Source organism: Podarcis pityusensis (assembly GCF_964106645.2).
Source record: "Podarcis pityusensis genome assembly, chromosome: 2".
In the NCBI taxonomy this organism is placed as follows: Eukaryota; Metazoa; Chordata; class Lepidosauria; order Squamata; family Lacertidae; genus Podarcis; species Podarcis pityusensis.
In genome coordinates this window covers 118,022,798-118,044,780 of record NC_138029.1, presented here as the reverse complement: position 1 = coordinate 118,044,780, position 21,983 = coordinate 118,022,798, and the positions used below count along the sequence as shown (strand labels likewise).

At 45.8% G+C, this 21,983-nt stretch overlaps 1 protein-coding gene across 3 annotated transcripts in view; it reads left to right on the top strand.

The window, feature by feature from the left end:
* Positions 1-17,593, top strand: part of LOC308469323 (uncharacterized protein) — a 52,740-nt gene extending 35,147 nt beyond the window's left edge. For 2 of the 3 annotated variants that reach the window (XM_080991576.1, XM_080991574.1), the window contains 5 exons: positions 412-1,059; positions 2,124-2,537; positions 6,950-7,366; positions 11,990-12,610; positions 15,506-17,593. In XM_080991576.1, the coding sequence (XP_080847702.1) occupies positions 412-1,059; positions 2,124-2,537; positions 6,950-7,366; positions 11,990-12,610; positions 15,506-16,200 (2,795 nt within the window). In that variant the 3' untranslated portion in view covers positions 16,201-17,593. The remainder of the gene's footprint in view (positions 1-411; positions 1,060-2,123; positions 2,538-6,949; positions 7,367-11,989; positions 12,611-15,505) is intronic. The other variant, XM_080991575.1, reaches the window with a different exon arrangement.
* The last annotated feature ends 4,390 nt before the right edge of the window (positions 17,594-21,983 follow it).

The window sequence follows — 21,983 nt, the reverse complement described above, 5'->3', positions numbered from 1 at the left end:
CACCCATTTGGCTTGGTTTTATCAGACACTCTGGGTGCCATGAGGCTGAGGTGCCATCAGTTTGCTTGGGGCCATCAAATTAGGTTACTTCCCAGATCTAATTCAATTTCTTGTTCAAACCGAACTGAACTACACTGTCTCATACCAGAAAGTGAACCTTTGTACAGTCATACCATGGTTTTCGAACAGAATGTTCAACTTTCGAAGTGTTTGGAAACCAAGGCACGACTTCCAGTTGCAGAGGCAGGCTGGAAACAATAGCAGAAGCCACATCAAATGTTCGGATTCCAAAGAAACATTCGAAAGCCAGAACACTCACTTCCAGGTTTCGATCGTTTGGGAGCCAAAATGTACGAGTACCAAGGTGTTTGACAACCAAGGTGTGACTATATTTTCTCGTCTTCTGTCCAGGCGATAGATTTCGGAACCAGATCAAAATGGAGAATTCTGATGATGATTTGGAGACGGAATTCAGCTTTGAGGGCTTACCAGATGAACCTGCAGAGGGTGATTCGAATACCGAGGTTTCTGACCCGAGTCCTGAGGGGAAACAAGATGAGCAGACGGGGAAAGGCAGTAAACGGAAGAGGAAATGTGTGAGGAGGAAAGGCAGATATTACCCCAGAGAGAAAAAGCACATTTGTCCTGAGTGTGGGCACATGGCCTATTACCTTTCAGATATGGTTAGACACATAAAAACCCACTTGACGAAAGGGGCCTACAAGTGCCTACAGTGTGGGATGACCTACAAAGAGAAATCATCTCTGGAGGCTCACCAGCAAGTCCACATGGCCCAAGGTGATGCCAGCAGCAGCCAAAGTTATGGGGCAGCGACCTCAAGTGCCCCGATGCATAAAGAGCACATGTGCCCCACGTGTGGACGGGTCGAAGCTACACCAGAGTGTCTCTTTGAGCATATGATAACCCACCTGGAGGCAAGGCCTTTCAAGTGTCCAGAATGTGAAAAAACCTTCCGGTATAAGTCGCATCTTGCTCTTCACCAGGAGATGCTACACTCGCAGCAAAAAAATGTTACGGATTATCGCAGGATGCCCAGAGGTAGGTCAGTTATTTCAGTCTGAGGCTTCCTGTGCCTGTTTTGATGTTGCTTGATCCTGTAAGTATTCTGCTGTTTTTCCTCTGCATTTTCATTGTTTTACAGCAGAGCTTTCCAAACTGTTGTGACACATTTGTTGGCTACAGTGTGTAGGTATGTCATGTGAATGCGCCCTGCGCTCCTCCCAGGGCTGGAAAGGGGTTAGCTGAACCTCTAGTTTGCTAGTAAAACTAAATTACTGTGCATGCTAAAATTGTTGGGATTTGAGTACCAACCAGCTGCGTGGTAGCAGCATATTGTTTACATCATGTGATGTTTCTGATGTTTCTGAGCGTGAGACAGGATGTCCTACGCTGTTCCCAGGGTTGTGTTCTCAGTGTAACTTGAGACCTTCCCGTTGTTGCTGCAAAGGGGGAAGCAGTGAGTTGTACAGAGGCTGCTGAGAGAGCAGACATGTTTGTACTAGCTCTATGTACAGTGTACAGTCTTTACAGACTACTTTCAGACTGTTTCTTTCTTCTGCTGAGATGCAAGGGGAAAGTGAGTGTGCATCTCTCAAAAGGGAGGTGTCGCTTATCACCAGTCTCTCTGGACTGAGGGAAGTTCAGCCAGAGGGTGACCACTGGAGAGAAGCCCCGGTGCCCGGGAAAAGGAGTCAGCCTTTCCTGGGGGGTGGGGGCGATTTCCAACAAAAACTTCGTCACTGGCATGAAAAGTGTCAGACGGAGCGTGCCAGCACCCCTTTTCTGCCACCCTTTTCCCTCTCTCTTCCTCCTTGCCCAGCAGATTCCCAGGGTGGGGACAGATTGTGCTTTCCAGAGACACAAGCTGATTGCCTGCAAAAGGGCTTTTGAAACAGCTGTGAGGGCCTAAGCTTCTCACCCTGTGATACAGAAAGTTGGGCTACTAGCGGGGCCGACTTTCTAGTGTAGTTCATCCTTTGGCCTTGTGTGTGCGGTGCTCCCTGTGGTTATACAGTCTTCCGTGTTGTGATACCATTTGTCTCCTCTCGCCGCCACCTCCGTTCACATCTTCCAGGGGTAAGAGGTCCCCTCTCTTTTTGCAGTCGCCCCTGGGCCGAGCACGGCTGAAAACTCTCCTCTGCTGCTACAGCCCCTGTCTACTGCTTTGGTGAGTGCTAGCTCCCCTTCAAAGCTGCTCTTGAGCCAATCCGAAGGAGAGGGAGTGCCTCTTTCTCGCTATGGGACAAAAACAGTGAAGGTGGTGCTGACCAAGTTTGCCAAGCTCTGCAATGGGAGGAAGCACACCTGCCCTGAATGTGGGTTTGTCTCTGAAAGCTTAGCGGGCATCATTCAACACAGGAGAGTCCACACGGGGGAGGTGCTCTACAAATGCAACAAATGTGGGAAATGCTTCGAGTCATCGTCACACCTCGAAAAACACTGCAGCAGAAATACATGCCAGCAAAACAGCCTTACTCCGGATGCCCCTCTTGAAGAAGGCCAGGTGTCGTACGAAGGTGAGCATAATAATTTGGTTGATCCCCAATAATTTGCAAAATACAGGCATCCCCCCACTTGCTGTTATGTCCCCTGGCTCCACACATGTATGTGAAATTGCACAAAGTGGGGAGGGCGCTGTTGAGAGAGGCTGGCCATCCATCCATCCATCCCACCTGCCTGCCTTCCTGCCTCCAGGGATTGGCAAGTTGAGTTTGGGGGTTCGTGGCAGAGTGGGTAGCTATTCTGCTGTGAGGCTTCTTGATGCTCTCTCTGTTAGTCTCGGATGTTTCTGGAGACAGTTTTCTTTTTATCTAGTCTCCCCACCCCACCCCCTTTGCCTACTTGTGGGGCAGTGAGGGAGAGCAGAGGGACTCAGATCCTGCCTAAGGAATAAAATTGGCACATGCAAGCGAGGAAGGGGTGAGCCGAGGCATGAAGCACCCCCAAACTGACAGCTCTGCTGGCCAGGAAGAAGAAAGTCAAGGACGGTGTGTGAGTGGGGGGAGGCAAGACACTCGGAACACCTGTGCAAGCTGTCCCCCCCCCTCTCCAGCGTTCTCCTCTTTTCGTGCTGTTTTGGTGCCTTTTCCTGGTTTAAAACCTCTGTTTATGATATGTGTCTAGGTAAGTGGAATATGTTTAGGTGGTGTGGTGTAAGATCAGTTTCACAATAGCAGACAGAACTGCAAGCCTTCATGGAAGCATCGTTGCATGTGCATTTTCCTTTCTGTTTTTGTACACTTGTGAGCAAGATATCTGTTGTGTGGGGAGAGGTCCCATATACAGTGGTACCTTGGCTCTCAAACTTACTGTATTTTTTTGCTCTGTAAGACTCACTTTTTCCCTCCTAAAAAGTAAGGGGAAATGTGTGTGCGTCTTATGGAGCAAATGCAGGCTGCACAGCTATCACAGAAGCCAGAACAGCAAGAGGGATTGCTGCTTTCACTGCGCAGTGATCCCTCTTGTTGTTCTGGCTTCTGAGATTCAGAATATATTTTTTCTTGTTTTCCTCCTCCAAAAACTAGGTGCGTCTTGTGGTCTGGCGCGTCTTATAGAGCGAAAAATACGGGTAATCTGTTCTTGAAGTCTGTTCAATTCCTAAAACGTTCGAAAACCAAGGTGAGGCTTCCGATTGACTGCAGTCAAGCAGAAGTCGTGTCGGACATTCGGCTTCCAAAAAGCAGCCGAAAACCAGAACAAGTTTTATCAAAATGCCAGTATGGTATAACAATGTGCGCCAAGCTGGCAGGGGCTTTCCTTCCCCAGCCAATCAGGCAGTCTGCTTCTATACAAAAAGTAAAAAAAGAAACTTAATATAAACAATCTGCGCACGCGCCCCCCCCCCATTATATCAGGGATGGGTGGAATTAACTTACAAAAGGTCCACTTAGCAGGGAAGGTTTGAAAGCAACTTTAGGACTTATAGAAATGCACCATGCAAGTTGCGTCTCACCACAGCCGGGAGGGGCTTCCTTTTTTATCCCGTCTCACACCAAATGGTTTCCAAATCAGTCCAAATTGTTCCAAATTTAAATCTTCTGTTTAAATTTCGGCTTTTTATGTCCTGAAGAGTCTGCCGCTCAATCCACTCGGAGCCAGAAGCTTCACTTTGCGGAGATAGTGGTGGATCCCAGCACTCGCACCTCAATCCCGTCTTTTCTTCTCCACTCCTTACAGAGCAATCCGGGAGATGGGAGAGATCACCCAGAGTGCAGCCAGATCACATGCACCCAAAATAAATCCTTTTGGGTTTTTTGAGATCCACAGCGCCTTTGTGTGGCCTCATATCCCCCCGCAAAGCTCAGATCTTCACTGGAAGGCTAGATCTGTGCTCCATGGTGATCCGCGACAAACCGGAAGTCCTTTTCCTTGTCTGTCTCTTGCCCGTCCCCCGGGTTTTTGCTGAAAGTTGTCATGCCTTGAGCAGAGCTGATATCCCAATGTTGTTCCAACAATTTCTCCCTCAGTCAGTCCCGTACAGTGGTACCTTGGTTCTCGAACAGCTTAGTTGTTGAATAAATCTGCTACGGAACGGCGAAAACCCAGGAGTAGCTGTTCCAGTTTTTGAATGTTTTTCAGAAGCCAAACATCTGACGCGGCTTCCACTCTTGAGTGCAGGAAGCTCCCTGCACCTTGGTTTTCAAATGCTTTTGGGAGTCAAACAGACTTCTGGAATAGATTAAGTTCAAGAACCAAGATAACCACTGCACTCTGTTTTTACCATTTTAACATTACTGGGCTACAAAATTCACTCTATCTGTGTAGCTGGATTTTAGCTGGTTTTTCCCCAGCCCCGGGAGGAGAGTGATCTGGCATTTTGCCAGTGTACTTGGCAAGCTTCCAGATTCTGTTCATCCCCCCTTTACACCAAAAATAAACTAGCCTTCCAGGTTACATACTCACGGTGTGATAAATTGCATAGTCCAATTAAGTCAAATTCCACATGCCTTCCAAATACCATTCTCACAAAGTGGTATTCAACGCAATCCAATTAGATTTCTCCCATGCTTAGTCCTGTGCTTCTTTGTTATGCATCTTTAACAATAGCTACATAAGTCACTCGATCTCCATCAATATCCTTTTCCACCATCTTTCCTCCCAACATAAGAAAAGTGGTCTATTATCTTGCCAGTGCATTTGGCAAGCTTCCAGGCTCTGTTCATTCCTCTATTTCACAGAAGATAAGAAGGCTTCTCTGTTCCATACTCCACTGTGATAATTAGCAGTCACCCCCTTTTTTTTGTTCACACAGTTCTATTTTATATTGTATTCCAGATCTGCACCTCTGCAATCCAGTTCCTTATTCTTCACTTGCTCATTAAAAATTGCTTTATCTTCCTAGAGAAGGTTGCCAAATCATAAATATAAAAGGAAAAAACTTTATTTCCCCCACACCATGTTTTACACCGAATAAAGTTCTTTCAAGTTCAGACCTTAGCAACCTTGCAGCTGCTTCCGTTATGCAGTTTATTATCTCAACATTTCCAGCATGTGCCTGTACATTAGTCCCAATTAAACTCTAATTAACAGGAGAACCTCTGCTTCTTAATGGCGACGTAGGAGGGTTATCGGCAAATGAAACACTTTTACGCTCAGTGTCTCTGCCTCTTGCATTCCATGTTGAAGTAAGAGCCAGATACCAAGACACCTGCGACTGAAGCTCCTCCCCCTGTCCCTGAAGGGAACTTGCAAGGATAATTACCCTCGATCATCCTTGGTTTTTCCTTTGTCGACAATCTCCCGCTGTCCTGGGAGCTGTCTCCATTAAGGCACTGGAACCAGAAGCCGTGTGACCTTGATCTCTGGTTGTGCAGGAGAGCTGAGGGCATTCCCTTTCTGCCTGCTCCCCAGGTAGCCTTTTGAAGTGCTAAACGAACTGCAAAGATGCTCATTCACCCTTGATCATTCTTGGTTTTTTCTTTGTCTACAATCTCCCGCTGTCATGGGAGCTGTCTCCATTAAGGCAATGGAACCAGAAGCCGTGTGACCTTGATCTCTGGTTGTGCAGGAGAGCTGAGGGCATTCACTTTCTGCCTGCTCCCCGGTAGCCTTTTGAAGTGCTAAATGAACTGCAAACATGCTCGTGCACACATTTAAATAGATGCTTCTCTCACAGGCAGGGTTGAGAGGGGGCAGGAAACACATTGTAGTTTGTAACTAAATAGAGAAATCTTGCTGGAGAAGCTGTTTCTTCTGATCACACAGAAGATACTCACTTTGGAGAAAAGGAACTACTATGTGGAAAACACCATTTAAAGCAGAGCTTTCCAAACTGTCACAATGTTGGCTGCAGTGTGTAGGTGTGTTGCACAAATGCTCCCTGAGCTCTTCCCAGGGCTAGAAACGGGTTAGTTTAGCCTCCAGTTTGCTAGTAAAACTGAATTAGTGTGTCGCAAAATGATGTATATGTATGTCTAAAAAGTATGTCATCAACATGAAACGTTTTGACAGCTCTGCTTTAAACTGATGCATATTCTATTAAATGGAATCTTTTTGAAATACAGCAGTACCTCTGTTTTTGAATGTAAAACCATTTGAGTTCTGAAATGTTCAAAAACTGAAAACTCAATATGGAAAACTCAATACGGAAGCTGTGTGGCATGTTTAACTTCTGAGGCCCGTATGAAAACCAAAATGTTCGTCAACAGAGACGTTGGAAAACCGAGGTACCACTATAGAAGAAAGGATATAATTGTATGATATTTTATGTGCAAGGGATGCAAGTATGACCTATCAACGTTTTATAATTCAAACTACAATTGGGTCGGAGGCAGGACTTTTAGATTTCTACAGCATACTTGCCTTTATATACACCTATACCATGTCGTCTCTGATGGGTTGTTGTAACCCATCCTTGTAGGGGCACATTTCTCTAACGCCTTAATCAGACCGATATGCCCTGTCTTGTATTTATTTGCCTTCCCTGCAGGTGTTGAGGACCCTCTGCCCACAATTAAAACAGAGGAAGAAGAGTTTGAGATATCCCCAGAAGGTCTTACATTGAGTCACGAACCTGCTTTGAGTGAACACCCGGGAGGGGACAGTTTGTCCGCGTTAGCTGCCATGGCAAGTTCAGCTAACTTTCGGAAAAAGCAACACACTTGCCCACAATGTGGATACAAGGCTAGGAGTTTAACAGACCTTGTTTCCCATATGAGGAAACATACTGGAGAAAAGCCCTACATGTGCCCTCGGTGTGGAAAAACCTTTGCATGGAAAGCGAGCCTTAGGAAACACACGCTATATCTTTCCTGCTCAGCAAAGAAGCCTGTTCCTGACACCTCTGTTTCCAATACCCCTTTGGTTCCCCAGATTCCTGTGGCGGAATGTGACGTAACACTTAGTGGTGAGTGCTCGTCTACGGTGAATCATTAGATATTAGAGGATTGTGCAGATTCTTTTCCTAACAGTTGCTAGGAATACAGCTTTGAGGTTATACTTCTTTCTTTTTTGGCAACTGATCTGTGTATAAATTTTATGAAATAAACCAAATCAGATAAATAAGAGAACAAGCCCCTGCCCCAAGGAGCAGAATACTTTACTACAGTGGTGCCCCGCAAGACGAATGCCTCGCAAGACGAAAAACTCGCTAGACGAAAGGGTTTTTCGTTTTTTGAGGTGCTTCGCAAGACGAATTTCCCTATGGGCTTGCTTCGCAAGACGAAAACGTCTTGCAAGTTTGTTTCCTTTTTCGTAAAACCGTTAATACCCAGGGTGCATTACTTGAAGAGGTGCAGTTGCGACTTGACTTCGAGGAGCAACTCATAGCACGCGGTGTGGTAGCCTTTTTTGAGGTTTTTGAAGACTTTGGTGATTTTTGAAGCTTTTCCAAAACTTCTTTTGCAGCCATTCGGTAAGTTAAACTTTTAAAACTTTTTGGGGGGGGTTTGGATTTTGGGTTGGGGTGTTTGGAATTCAAGGACTTGGTGTTGGGGAGGGGTTTGCAAGAATCTGGAAGCTTGTGTGTGTTTTTTCTGCATTTTTATGATTTTCTGTGACCATTGGGCCACTCTGGTGTTTTTTTTAAAAAAGATTCTGGGTTTGAATTTCTGTGTGGTGGGTGGCTGGGGGAACAGTTGAGGAGGGGTTTGCAAGAATCTGGAAGCTTGTGTGGTTTTTTTCTGCATTTTTATGATTTTCTCTGACCATTGGGCCACTCTGCTGTTTTTTTTAAAAAAATTCTGGATTTGAATTTCTGGGTGGCTGGGGGAACAGTTGGGGAGGGGTTTGCAAGAATCTGGAAGCTTGTGTGGTTTTTTTCTGCATTTTTATGATTTTCTGTGACCATTGGGCCACTCTGCTGTTTTTTTTTAAAAAAAATATGGGTTTGAATTTCTGTGTGGTGGGTGACTGGGGGAACAGTTGGGGAGGGGTTTGCAACAGTTGGGGAGGGGTTTGCAATTTCTGTGTGATGGGTGGCTGGGGGAATAGTTGAGGTTTTTGAAGACTTTGGTGATTTTTGAAGCTTTTCCAAAACTTCTTTTGCAGCCATTCGCTAAGTTAAACTTTTAAAACTTTTTTGGGGGTTTTGGGATTTTGGGTTGGAGTGTTTGGAATTCAAGGACTTGGTTCTGGGTTTGAATTTCTGTGTGGTGGGTGGCTGGGTGCTTTTGAATTTTTTGGATGTGAAGCACTGATTATTTGGGGGGGGGGGTTGCGCAGGTAGGATCTGTGCTGCCATGGGACCCAAGAAGACTGCTGCTGCAGAGGCCGGCGAGGGGAAGAAGGAGAAGGTTATGCTGGAAATGAAGAAGGAGATCATCCGGAAGCATGACGGTGGAATGCGTGTGACAGACCTCGCCAGGGAGTACGGGAGGAGTCCATCGACCATCTGGACCATCCTGAAGATGAGGGAGAAGATCCTTGCGACTGATGCAGCCAAGGGAGTCAGCAGGATCGTGAAGAACCGCCCAGCTGTTCTGGAGGAGGTGGAGAAGTTGCTGCTCATCTGGTTAGAAGAGAAGCAGCGTGCAGGGGACACAGTGACTGAGGCCGTCATTTGTGAGAAGGCCAAGGCCTTGCACACAGACCTCGTCCGGGAACAGCCAGGAACCTCAGGCGAGCCAGAAGTCTTCAAGGCAAGCAGAGGCTGGTTTGACCGGTTCAAGACAAGATCTGGAATCCATAGCGTGGTCAGGCATGGAGAGGCTGCCAGTTCTGATGTTTCTGCGGCTGAAGACTTTGCAGCGGAGTTCCTGGAGGTTGTGAAGACGGAGGGCTATGTTCCACAGCAGGTCTTCAACTGCGACGAGACCAGGCTGTTTTGGAAGAGGATGCCCAAAAGGACTTTCATCACACAGCAGGAGGCCAAGTTGCCTGGCCACAAGCCCATGAAGGACCGTCTGACCCTGCTCTTCTGTGCCAACGCAAGCGGCGACCTGAAGATCAAGCCCCTGCTGGTGTACCACTCGGAGAACCCACGGGCCTTCAAGAAACACAAGGTCGACAAGGAGCGGCTGAGTGTCATGTGGCGATCCAACAGTAAGGCTTGGGTCACACGTGTGCTGTTTGTGGACTGGGTCAATCTTGCTTTTGGCCCTGCTGTCAAACAGTACCTGCTGGACAACGACCTGCCGCTGAAGGCTTTGCTTCTGATGGACAATGCTCCTGCTCATCCTAAAGGCCTTGAGGAGGACTTGTTGGAGGAGTTCAGCTTCATCAGCATCATGTTCCTGCCGCCTAACACCACGCCACTGCTCCAGCCGATGGATCAGCAGGTCATCGCCAATTTCAAAAAACTCTACACCAAGGAGCTTTTCAGGCGATGCTTCGAGGTGACTGATTGCACCACCATCACCCTGTGGGAATTCTGGAAGGACCACTTCGACATCGTCACCTGCTTGAAGATGATCACCACGGCCTGGGACGGGATCAGCCAAAGAAATTTGAATTGCGCTTGGCGCAGCCTGTGGCCGGACTGTGTGGCACCAAGTGACTCTGATGCACCAGAGTCAACAGTGGTGCAGGACATTGTTGCCTTGGGGAGGACCATGGGCCTGGAGGTCACAGAAGAGGACGTCAGCGAGCTGGTGGAGGAGCACGACCACGAGCTGACCACCCAGCAGCTGGTCGAACTGCAGGCAGAGGCTGCGCAGGAGCAGGCCTCACTGGAAGAGGAGGAAGCAACTGAGGGACATTTGCCTGAAGTGAAAGGATGTGCAGGCTTTGGCACAGCGGCACCACCCTGACAAGCACGTGGCACATGACCTTGCTAACACTTTTGATACGAGGGTCATGTCACCTTTCAGGGAGGTGCTGAAAAAGCGGATGAATCAGCAGACCATGGACAGGTTCTTCAGCAAGAAGCAAAGAGTGGAAGAGGAACCTTCTTTGAGTTGTCCCCCAGAGTCTTAGAAAATGTACTGTACACTTTGTTGATTTTTAAATGTTTTTCTGTCATGTTTAGAAACTTAATTGTTCCTTCAATTTTTGAAATGCTCTTTACAGTATGTGTGACTTTAAAGAGCGCTTAATAAACTCTTGTTGTACCAAATTTGGCTTTGTTTGGACTTTTTTTGACCATAGGAACGCATTAATTGAATTTCAATGCATTCCTATGGGATTTCGTGCTTCGCAAGACGAAAAATTCGCTAGACAAAAAACTCGCGGAACGAATTAATTTTGTCTCGCGAGGCACCACTGTATTCTAAGTAAGCTCATTTTTTTGCCTCATACTGGTTTGCTAAGTATCTTGTCTCTGCCACAAACTCGTTAAGCAGCCCTTTTAGGCAAGATACAGTTTGTGTGTGTCCTTGTCCTTTCTCTGCTTCCCATCAGCAACATGGGAATATTGATCACCTCCCCTTGTGGGGTGTCGTGAGGCCTGTACCAGGATCATGTACTTGAGCACTTTCCTATACACCAGAGGTTCCCAAACTTACTTGGCCTACTGCCCCCTTTTCAGGAAAATAATAATAATAGGCACCCCCCCCGTTACATCAGTAAGCATCATTATACAACAGATGAAATAGGCATGAACAGTTTTTCAAAACTGGACGAGGAGGTGAACTAGGCCCCGTGATTAAAAAAACCATGGGGTGGACTGGAGTGAAGCCTGTCAGCTCAGTCCAATCCGCCCCACGGGCAGAGTTGGCACTGCAGCCCACCTGCCATTGGACAAATAAGCAGCCAAGCTGCGATCCACTTTCTGGGCCTTCTTTGTTTCCACTGCCACCTTGTTTTTATCCAACAGCCCCAACTGTACCCAAGCCTACTCCCTTCCCCCACCCTGGATGATTCCAGAGTCCCCCAGGGTGTGGTATTGCCCACTTTGGGAAACACTGATTTACACCCTTCTTTACAAATGGATTTTTAAAAGCAGATTAATATTTTAGGTGCAATCGAAAGTGCTATTACGTTGAAAACTTTTGATTGATTGGTGTCTCCATACACTCCAGAACCTAAATGGGATTAAGCGCTCTAGTTTATTTCCATGGGGCAGGGAGAAAAGGACCCATACAGTCAAACCTTGGTTTTTTGAACAGAATGTGTTCCGGAAGTCTGTTCGACTTCCAAAACGTTCAGAAACCAAGGCATGGCTTCCGGTTGCACAGGCACAACGATAGCAATATTGGAAGCCGCATCAGATGTTCAACCAAACAACCAGAGTATGAAACCATGTTTTCGAAGCTGGAGTTCTAAACTCTGCTTACACTGACAGTGGTCTTAATGTTGCACCCCAAAGCCACAACCCTAGCTCATTCCTGGTTTGTTTTCATGCCTCACCCCAGAGGCCTGCCTGGCTACAGAAGTGCAAGGCAAGAGCAGGTGGAAAACAAAAGCAGCCGTTTGCCGAAAGATGCTCCAGTTACTTTGCTTGTCCATGGGACTGTCCTTCACAAAAACCAGGGAGAGTGTAGCATGTTTGTAGCTCTTGGCTTTCAAAATAAGGGGGCCAGGGGTTATATAGCCTCTCCCCCGACCCTTGGGGCAACAGCCCTATATCTCAATTATCTCTGTATCCTGACAGATGAGGAGGAGTTAATTAACATCCTGGCGAAGAAAGCTCAGAAAAAAGGAGTGAAAGTGCAGGAACTCCCCAGAAAACCTTCAGGTGGCAGTTCTCTGGCTCAAGGTCAGCAAGAATCGACTCGCGACCAAGGAACCAAGGCTGCCAAGAGGAGCAGGTATCTATGGATGGAAAAGAACATCCAGTGTCCTGAATGTGGGCACAAATCCTACTATATCTCCGACCTGATGAGACACCAGAAAAGCCACGGAGGCGAGAAGCCCTACAAGTGCCCTGAATGCTGGAGAGCTTTCTCTGACCCTTCTGCCTGCAGCAAACACTACAAGACAGTCCACCAGCCGGACAGTCGTTCTGGCGGCAGGAAGAAGCCCGCCAACAGAGCACGGAGCCTTCAGAAGGAGAAGAAGCACACGTGCGGCAAATGTGGGCACGAAACCTACAAATTGTCAACCCATCTTATCCATATGAAAAGCCACGTGGGTGACGGACCTTTTCCCTGTGACAAGTGCGGGCTAAACTTCACTTACAAATCAAATCTTTCCCGGCACAAAAAGTCCCACGAGGAAGATCTCTCCAATGTCAGAAAGAGCTCTCTCTCTGTACACCAGCAAGTTGCTACAGGTGAGTGCCGTATGATTTGAATCAGGAAGGGTTTTTAAAAATTAATTTAAAAAACACAAACTGCTAATTATCTCTGTTTATGTTTTAGTGGACTTAACAGAAGAAAGTACCCTAAGAAAAAGGAATATCATAAAATCTGTTCCCATCCCATCCCCTGCCCAACCATATCACCTTTACTCTTCAGTCTCAAAACCAGAGTATGGGGATATTACCAACTAAGTTCTTACCAGATTAAACTGATTAAAATTAACGAACCTCAACATATGTCTGTTGACTTCAGTGGGTCTTCTCTGAGTAGGACTAACATTGTGTACAATGCACGATTCATGTGGCTAGTTTGGTTAATGGTAGCCTAACAAAATTCAACAAACCTCAGTTTAGAATGAATGTTCTGGTTCTCTTTGTATGCTCTCTGCCATCCCTGAAGATATAACCAAATGCAAGTTCTGCCATGTATGGGTACCAATATGTTGTTTCATAGTAAAATGGAAATTTGATGGGAATTGTAAAATGATGCTTTTCTCAGGAGGACCAGCGTATGAGTAGTCCCTTTGTCAGTTCTGTTGCAAGCTGCCCAGAGAACCAGTGTTTCTGTGTGGCATGTTTTTGCAAATATGGCAATGTGTGTAAAAGCATCCTGGAGATAGTATTACAGTGGTACCTTGGTTCTCGAACTTAATCCATTCCAGAAGTCCATTCGACTCTTGAAACTGTTTGAAAACCAAGGTGTGGCTTCTGATTGGCTGCAGGAGCTTCCTGCAGTCAAGTGGAAGTCGTGTTGGATGTTCGGCTTCTGAAAAACATTCGCAAATGGGAACACTTAATTCTGGGTTTGCTGTGTTCAGGAGCCAAGCCGTTCGGGAACCAAGGTACCATTGTAATGGGATTCAAATAATGTGCCCTGCTAAGTTAAGATCGCAAAAGCATTCCTACTAGCGCAACAGGGCCTTTCCCCTTTGCTCCCAAAACTGGCTCAGTGGAAAATTCAACGACAGCATACCAGGGGATGAGAGGGCAAATGGTTCCATCTGCCCAATAATGTTTGCACTCACAGAACACCTGCTTCAGTGCTACGTTAAATTATTCCCTTTTTTTGGGAGGGGGGTAAATGCTTTTTATTAAGTTACTATTACAGCACATACAAACACGACATTTAGAAAACAAACTACAAAAGACTTATGTTATCCAATCTTTAGTTCTTATTCTATTCTAATTGACTCCCTTCCTTCTCACCGTGGGTCTTTTTTTAAACTTGATAAACTGTTTCTTTTTCATTTTGACATTTCTACCGTTCTCCATATGTTCTATTTGTACAGTGGTAGCTCTAGTTGCGGACACAATCCATTCCGGGGTGCCATTCGCACCCCAAAAAGTATGCAACTAGAGCGGCGCTTCTTCGCATGTGTGGAGCGCGCAGAGCTCTTCTGTACACGCATGCAGAACAAAACCCGGAAGTATATACTTCCAGGTTTACCACGTTCGCAACCCGAAAAGCCGCAATGTGAAGCAAACGCAACAAGAGGTATGACTGTATTTTGTTTTGCAAAAATTATTTGAAGCAAGTTCAGATTTTAATTTGAGGGCACTGTTTTTTTTAAATCATCTCTGTACTTCCCCCACCCTTTTTGAAATTTTTGTTTAGACTGTCCCCTAATTGCACGCATCATTTTTGCCAACTCAGTGTAATCAAATAATATTTCTTGCTACTCTTTTTTTGTTGGTACTGTTTCACTTTTCCAGTTTTTTGCAATTAGTATTCTTGTTGCGGATCTTGCGTAAAGGAACATTATCTTATTTTCATTTGCGATTTCTGAATCTACTATGCCCAATAGAAATGCTGCTTCTTTTTTTACAAAAGTTTGTTTAAATATTTTTTTCAACTCCTCATATGCCGTGTCCCAGAAGCTCTTGATTTTATTACAGTTCCACCACATATGGAGTAGCGTCCACTCTGATTGATTACACCTCCAGCACATTTTGTTTTATACATTTTGGTTATTTTAGGTGTTATATACCACGTATAAAAACATCTTGAGACAATTTTCCTTTATCGAGTTGCAAATAATTGAATATTTTTGCCCTAGGTCCATTGCCCAAATTATTCCCTCCTTTCTTTCCTCTGCACTTCATTATTATCCCACCTTCTACATTTGCTCATGGCAAAGGCTGTAACAACTCTCATGACTCCATAGTGGTATCTTCACCCCTGCAGTTGCCTTGGAGCGGCCCTGATGTGCCCAGACCATTTGACCATTTGAGGTCTCAAATGTCCAACGTTACCTTGGCAACCTACAGTGAGGGAAGAGCATCATAAAATCCTCTTCCTGGGTCTCAGATCGCTTTGAGGATAGTTGTTTACACTCTGGTGGTAAAACATCTTGCTGTTTGTACCACTTTCAGGTTGGGGCAGGCGGTTGTTGTTTTTATTTTCATTATATATTTTGTGGTTTTATATTTTGATTTTGTCCTGTGAACTGCCCTGAGACCTCTGGGTATAGGGTGGCATAAAATTCAATAAATAAAATAAAATAGATAAGGAGAGATGGAATGCAGCGTAGGAGGGAGAGTTCCACAAAGGCAGAACACACGAAAATCACGCCTAATACATTCTAAAAGGTTAAATGCAATTAAACTGAAGCATTGAAACATTATTAAAATAATGAAAATATACACCTGGGGTCTCTTAATTCTTATATCAAAAGGATGGAGGGACCACTGTCAGCAAGGCCATGCTCTTCCTTATACGTCCCCATTTGCTGAAGCTCAGTGCAGCAGGGCTATAATTGAAAAGCATTGATGGCTGGGAGAGCTCTTTCCTCCTCTTCCACCGCTACCCTTCTTCCCTTGAAATGGGCTGGTCTCATGCCAGGATTGTTTCTCCCTCTGTCCCTGCAGGCAACATGGTGACGGTGGAACTGAAACCTCTGAAAGTGCCGGTACTGAGCCACATGGACGATGCCAAGCTGGCTGAGCTCCGGGGACGGTGGAGCCGTTGTAAACAGGAAAGGGGAGAAAAAGCAGAAGAGCCTGTTGCCTCCGCCGAGGGTGCTTCCACTGAGGGTGCTTCCGCTGCCGAGGGTGATTCTGCTGAGGGTGCTTCCACTGCCGAGGGTGATTCCGCTGAGGGTGCCTCCACTGAGGATGCAAAGAGTGACTCGGCCAAGGACGCTGAGGCTGAGGCTGCAGAACTTGAGCTAGCAGAGATTAAAGCGAAAGTCCGTGCGAGGCTGGAAAGGTTTGCGTATTCCAAAGGCGGGGAGACAAATCCCTGCCCGCCAGAGCCAGACACCAGCCAGACTGCCCCGGTGGAAGAGAAGCCACCACCTCCCGAAAGTTCTGCAAGCGAGAAATCCTCTGAGGGTGAGCCTGCCGCCTTAGCTGACCAACAGAGTACCGACACAGGGGATGGGCCCCACGAGGGCGAGGATTGTGGGGAGGCCAAGCTGCTCTGCGACCAGGCCACGCACACAGAGGCAAAACCGTACCTCTGCTCGGTGTGCGGGCAGGATTTCATGCGGAAAGATTCCTTGGAAGCCCACGAGAAGACTCACGGCTTTGAGTGCAGCAAGCGCTTTGAGGAAGCCTCATAGGGCAGGATGGGTTATCAAGGATGATGCTGAATTGTTAGCTGAGGAGAGGAGATGGGAAATAGCGGCACAGCCGCAAAGACTTAGGACCCATCTCCAGCCCAGTTCAGACAGTTATATAGACTTGCCCTGAGTTGTCCCACTGACTGTTGCAGCAAGTTTGGGGCAGTGGCCTTCCAGATGTTGAGGGACTTCCCAAACCCCTTGCCATTGGCCATGTCAGCTGCATGGACTGATGAGAAATGGAGTTCAGCGACACCTGGAGGGCCACAGTTCCCCCACTTGTGAACTATCCTGTCTTAAGAAGGCTTAACTCGGAAGCAAGTTCCGCTGGGAGCTGGTCTCCTCCGTTGGTAAGTGTGTTCTTAGGGTGCAGCCCTGTGCATGGTTCACGTTGTACTGTACTGGGCTTATCTCTGAGGAAGTCTTGGTCACACCATCGCAAGCATTGAAGCCTGTTTTGCAGTTGTTACTCTTTCAAAGTCTGAAAAGGCAGTGGCACAGGAAACGGAAGGTGTCAACAACTTTATACAGCAACCCCACCCCTTTGTGGAACAGGCGTGGTGGTGATTGAGCATTCAAAGGAGGGCCACTAACTTTTTTTACTGGCCCCTGCTCCTCTGCCTTCAATGTCTGTTGATATTCTCAGGTTACAGATCTGACCTCTTCCATGCTGCTGGGTTGTTGTTGTTTTTTGGCACATGGTGGTGGCTTAACGGCCCAAGATCAAGCCAGGCTGTGTATGTTTTGACCAGTTTGCAACCTGAACTCAGACTTCTGCCCTTGTAATGTAATATACCTCCATCTCTTCCTACCGCTTTCAGAGTTTCCGAATCTTGCCTCATGACTTTTTATCATTATCTTTTAATTAATTATTTTTAAAAATTAGGCAAGAGCCCTGGCTAGTTTGGATACTATAATTCAGTAGACTTTAGACATGAAAACATAAGCGTCCTTTTAGCTTAGCATTCTGTTTCATGCACCAACTCACTGTTTTTAGAAAGCCCTTAAGCAGGGTGATTTCCCTCCTAGCATCTGTTATCCGGAGGTTTTCTGAGGTTCTATTTCACTTGCCTTGCTGACAGTCCTGAATAAGGGTGTCTTAGAAATATTGAGTGGTGGTTGGGAAATAAGTGATGATTGGGAAGGGAAAGTTTTGTATAATTTTGTTTGTCTTGGTGCTGTTGGGAAGCAAAAGTGCACTGGAGATGAGAAAGTAACAACATTAGAAGTATAACTTACCTGAGAAAAGTAATATTTGTTCTAGAATGCAAAGTAAAAGTTGTAAAAATTTTTAGAGCTGTGGCGTCATGTTGTTTGTATAAATTTGTGGCAGCTGCAGAGGAGTTTGTGGACATGAATTCTCATAATCAATAAAGAATTTTTCAATTTTAAATCCTTACAGAATCTTCCCCCCACTGTCGATGTTGGAATATTTTGGGAGCTTACCTTTATAAAGGCTTACAGCTACAATGCTATGATGAATTTTAAAAGTGTTAGGTTAACACACACACTCATCAAAGTGGAGTCATAAAAATGGGGGAGGGGAAACTAATGCACAAAAACTGCAAGAGAGTTAAAGCCAGGTACTTTATGGTTATCATTGATTCATTTTCCAGATATATTCATGTGTTCAATCTCAAGCAGAAATCAGAAGTGTTTCCTAGGTTCAAGGAATTCTGTGCTTGGTTGCAAAATGTGCATGATAAACAGGTGAAATGTTTGTTTACAGATCGAGGGGGAGAATTCACTTCTCAGCAGTTTAAAGCTTTCCTAAGGAATTCAACATGACCTTTCAAGTCCACGGTCTCCTTAGATGAATGGACTTAGTGAAAGGGCAAATCAAATATTGCTTCAAGGCTTGAAAACCTTGCTGCATGATGCCAATCTTCCAGAGAGTTATTGGGCAGAAGTGCTCAGCTGTTTTGTTTATACTTATAATCGCAGATTGTCATCACCGATTGGTTGTACCCCCTATGAAAAGATGTTTGGCAAGAAACCATACATCAAGCACATGAAAATTTTTGGTTTTGACGTGGGTTCACACACCACAAAGCTCCAAGTTAGGCAAACGTGGTTTGCATGGTATCTTTCTAGGATATCAGAAAGGTTCTTACAGAGTAATGATGACAGACACTAACACAGTTAGACTCACTAGACGTGTTGAGTACAATGCCAAGTGGGAGAATGTGGGAATTTTCCAATGTTATTCTGATGACAGTGAAGAGTCTGAGGATAAACAGCAGCAAAACCCCACACCCACTGATGAAGGTTCTGAATCTGAAACTGACTCAGATGGTTCAGAGGATTTAAAGAGTGCTAAGGTCTCTCTGCGACCCTCTGAAGGCTCTGATCGAGAATTGGAGGAACCACTGTTCACTATAGGCCACTTTTCTCCTAAGAAAGAAGAAGAAAGCGTTGAAGACTTGCGTCTGATTCACAGGTCTGAAAGAGCCACAAGAGGTAAACCTCCAGAGAGATTTGCTGATGAATTTGCTAAAGTAGCTAAAGCTGTAACTGCTGTTAATAGCTCCAAGAAGGTATTTGAACCTTCAAACTTCCAAGAGATCCAGGCTTTGGACTCGAAAGATGCTGAGCCATGGTTAACGTGCCATGAAGGCTGAGCTTGACTCCTTAGAGAGGAACAAAATATGGGAGCTTGTTCCAACAGTTTACTGTTTACTGGTTTCCTGTTTCTTTGTACCGGTTGCCTCTTCTTTCACAGAGAGAGGATGTATATTTTCTTTTCTGTCTGTGTAGTTAGAAATAAAAAGCTTAGCGCATAGCTCATATTTCTCATCTCCTGCTGCTGCTTGGATACTCTGCGTAATGGGAATGTGCCTGGCTCAGGTCGTTAATCACCGTCGGAGGACTCGACCGGAGGAGTAGCTCGGTTGAAAGCAAGTTCCGACAGTTTGACGGTTGCAGCTATTTACAGTTTACTTCCACCAGAGCCCAGGTGAAGTTTTCTCTTAAGAGTTTCCAGGCCTTGCTCTCTGCAAAGCCGCCTCTCCCCGCTCTATCTTCTCAGCATGGGAGATGGACACAGACTAAACACAATTTACAGTCACTGTAGGAACTGAGGAGGAGTAAAGAACAGTTTCCACAGAAATGTCCTCAAGTAGGAATAAACATCCAGCACTTAGCTGCTTCTGGAGTCTTCATGAACTTCTGGAAACGAGTGAGCACACTCACCCCAACACAGTAGGTGGGAGCGGTTGCAGCTGTAGATCAGCAACAGTTGGGATCCCACATGTTTCCTATCTCCTAGGAGGTGAAAGCATCCAAATTAATTATATCAATGCAGATATTGCATGAGAGAAGATGGTCTTTCAGATAGATGAAGCTGAATTTTTGAAAGTGTCAGAATATGTGCCTACCTAGCCTTTGGAGGAATGAGTTAATTTCTTTCATGGGGACAAATCACCCTATATATGAGATAAGCAAACAGTTGCAAGATCAGCCAAGCCAGTTGCTATGGCAACAGCCCAGTGTCATTTATAGAATAAGGTTACCAGATTTTCTTCAATGAATCCGGGGACACTTTTCAACTTCCTACTAAATAGATGGATTTTGTCGGGGGACTGATTTGTAAATCCGGGAACTGTCCCCGGGAAACGGGGACGTCTGGTAACCTTATTATAGAAGTGATTAGGATATGACAGTTCATCAGTAGGTGAAAGTGCAGTCCATGTTACATCTTGAATTGCTGGAATAACAAATTATTTCTACTTGTATGTGTCTGTATCTGCAAAACCTACAAGCTTTATTTCTATATCAACATCTGGAAGAGTATTACTGAAGCCTGACCTTCTGCAGCAGTAAACTATTTTGGACCTTAAGCTGCTTCTGTTGGTGACTGGAACTGGGGGCAACTTCTGTTATGTGGGCATCTCACCTCAGATTCCCAACAGGTTATGGGTCCAGTTCTTCAGCTACCAGAGCCCAGTTATCAGCTACCAGATGTCAGAAGGCAGTAAATCTGGATAATACAAGCGGCAGAGGAGACAAGTTGAAGCAATAAATTTTCCTTGACATATTTCAGGGAGGCAGATGATGGTGCAGAGTCTCACAACCAGGCTGCTGTTAGAATAGTTGTTGGAAGGAATTATTCCTGTTGGAGATTCATGGTGTAGATGCATAACTTTCTATTTGTATCTGTATCTACAAAGCTTACAAGCTGTGTATATATAAACATCTGGAACTTTATTACTGAAGCCTAATCTACAGGAGTAAACCATTTTGGATCTCAACTGGAGCTGGGGGCAACTTCTGCTGTGTGGGTATCTCACCAAATATTCCCAACAGGTGGCCCCTGGATGTTATCCTGAGAGAAATGTAACCCTTGAGCTGCAAAGCTTCCCCACGCCTGTACCTACCTGTCGCTGGAGATGCCAGAGATTGAAAATGGGACCTTATGCATGCAAGGCATATATCCTGTCACATAGGTGTGCTTCATCTCTGACCCACAGCTGAAATTAGACTCACAAGGCCTCCCCCCTCCCCCAGCCATGCACATATGTCCCATGGCTGATGGCTGCCAGTAGTTTCTGAGCTCAATTTAAGGTGCTCACAGTAGTCTCTTAAAGACATCAGAAAGTCCTCCTCCTCCTCCTGGGTTTTAAGATCAGCAGTGGAGCCACTCTTGGTGGTTCTGCATCCCTCAGAAGTTAAGGAAGGGTGGGGTGGCAGTCTGGGAGAGGGTAATCTCTAAGTAGTGGAATTCCTTGCCAGTAGAGACAAGTCAGACACTTTCACTATACAGCTGTTGGTAAGTGCTGAGATGTGCCTCTACCTGCCGTGGACTTGTTGGATGCAGAGGAATGCTGGGAGGAACCAGCTGGGTGGGAACCCTTTGTGGTGGGACGATGATGAGAGGTCAGAGGTAGAAGACTGGGAAGAGAAGGGGTCGGAAGCTGAAGAGGTAACGGGACTTCATGAGCTGGGAGGGTGTGACAGAGAGGAGTCCAGAATTGAACAGAAGCTGAAGTGGAGGAGGAGGCAGGGAGGAGTCCAGCTGGTGTCTCCCCGTCTGGCTGGGACAAGCTGCCCTGCTACCTTTGTCTCTCCGAACCAGAAGGGGCAGGAAAAGGCTGGAGGAGAGGTTGGCTGCACAACCTCTTCACTTGATTGGTAAAAGCCCTGGAAAGGAGGGGACCTAGATAGCTGTGCAGAGGTGAGGATTTTCAGTCTCGGCAACTGATTTTTATGGAGTAACACCACTGGGAATATGCTACTCTGTTCATTAGGCCTAACACTCAACCAAGGTCGTTATGTTTTTGCTAATAAAGAGTTAACTTCAACTTTGAACTGTGTGATTACTGACCAGCACATTCCTGAGATGTGGGTTTTAAGGACCCACCCTAATTACATGGAGGGATGTTGGTGTAATTTAAATATTCCTGATGTTCTGCTGTGTTGTTCTGCTGTGTTACATTGTTGGTTATACCAGTAGGGGTGTCAAAGAGTTTTTTCAGCCAGAACTAAGTTCTGGCACCTCTCAGATGGGCACCATCGTCATTATAAGAGAACAGGGGACATGTTCATGTTGAGTTCTGGCATCTCTTTTTCTATAAAAATAGCACTAACGTGTGTGATCTTAAAATGCTATGGAGATTCAACATAATGCTGAAATTTGCAGAGGTAATTTTTTAAATAAAAGGTACACACACACCCCAACCCAATCCAGTAAGGACTCCGTGGTCGCAGCATTTTGACCGAGAGAGAAAACCTTGCCAACTGCCTGGGAGCAGCTGGAGAAGCAAGGCAGAGGAAGATACAGATAT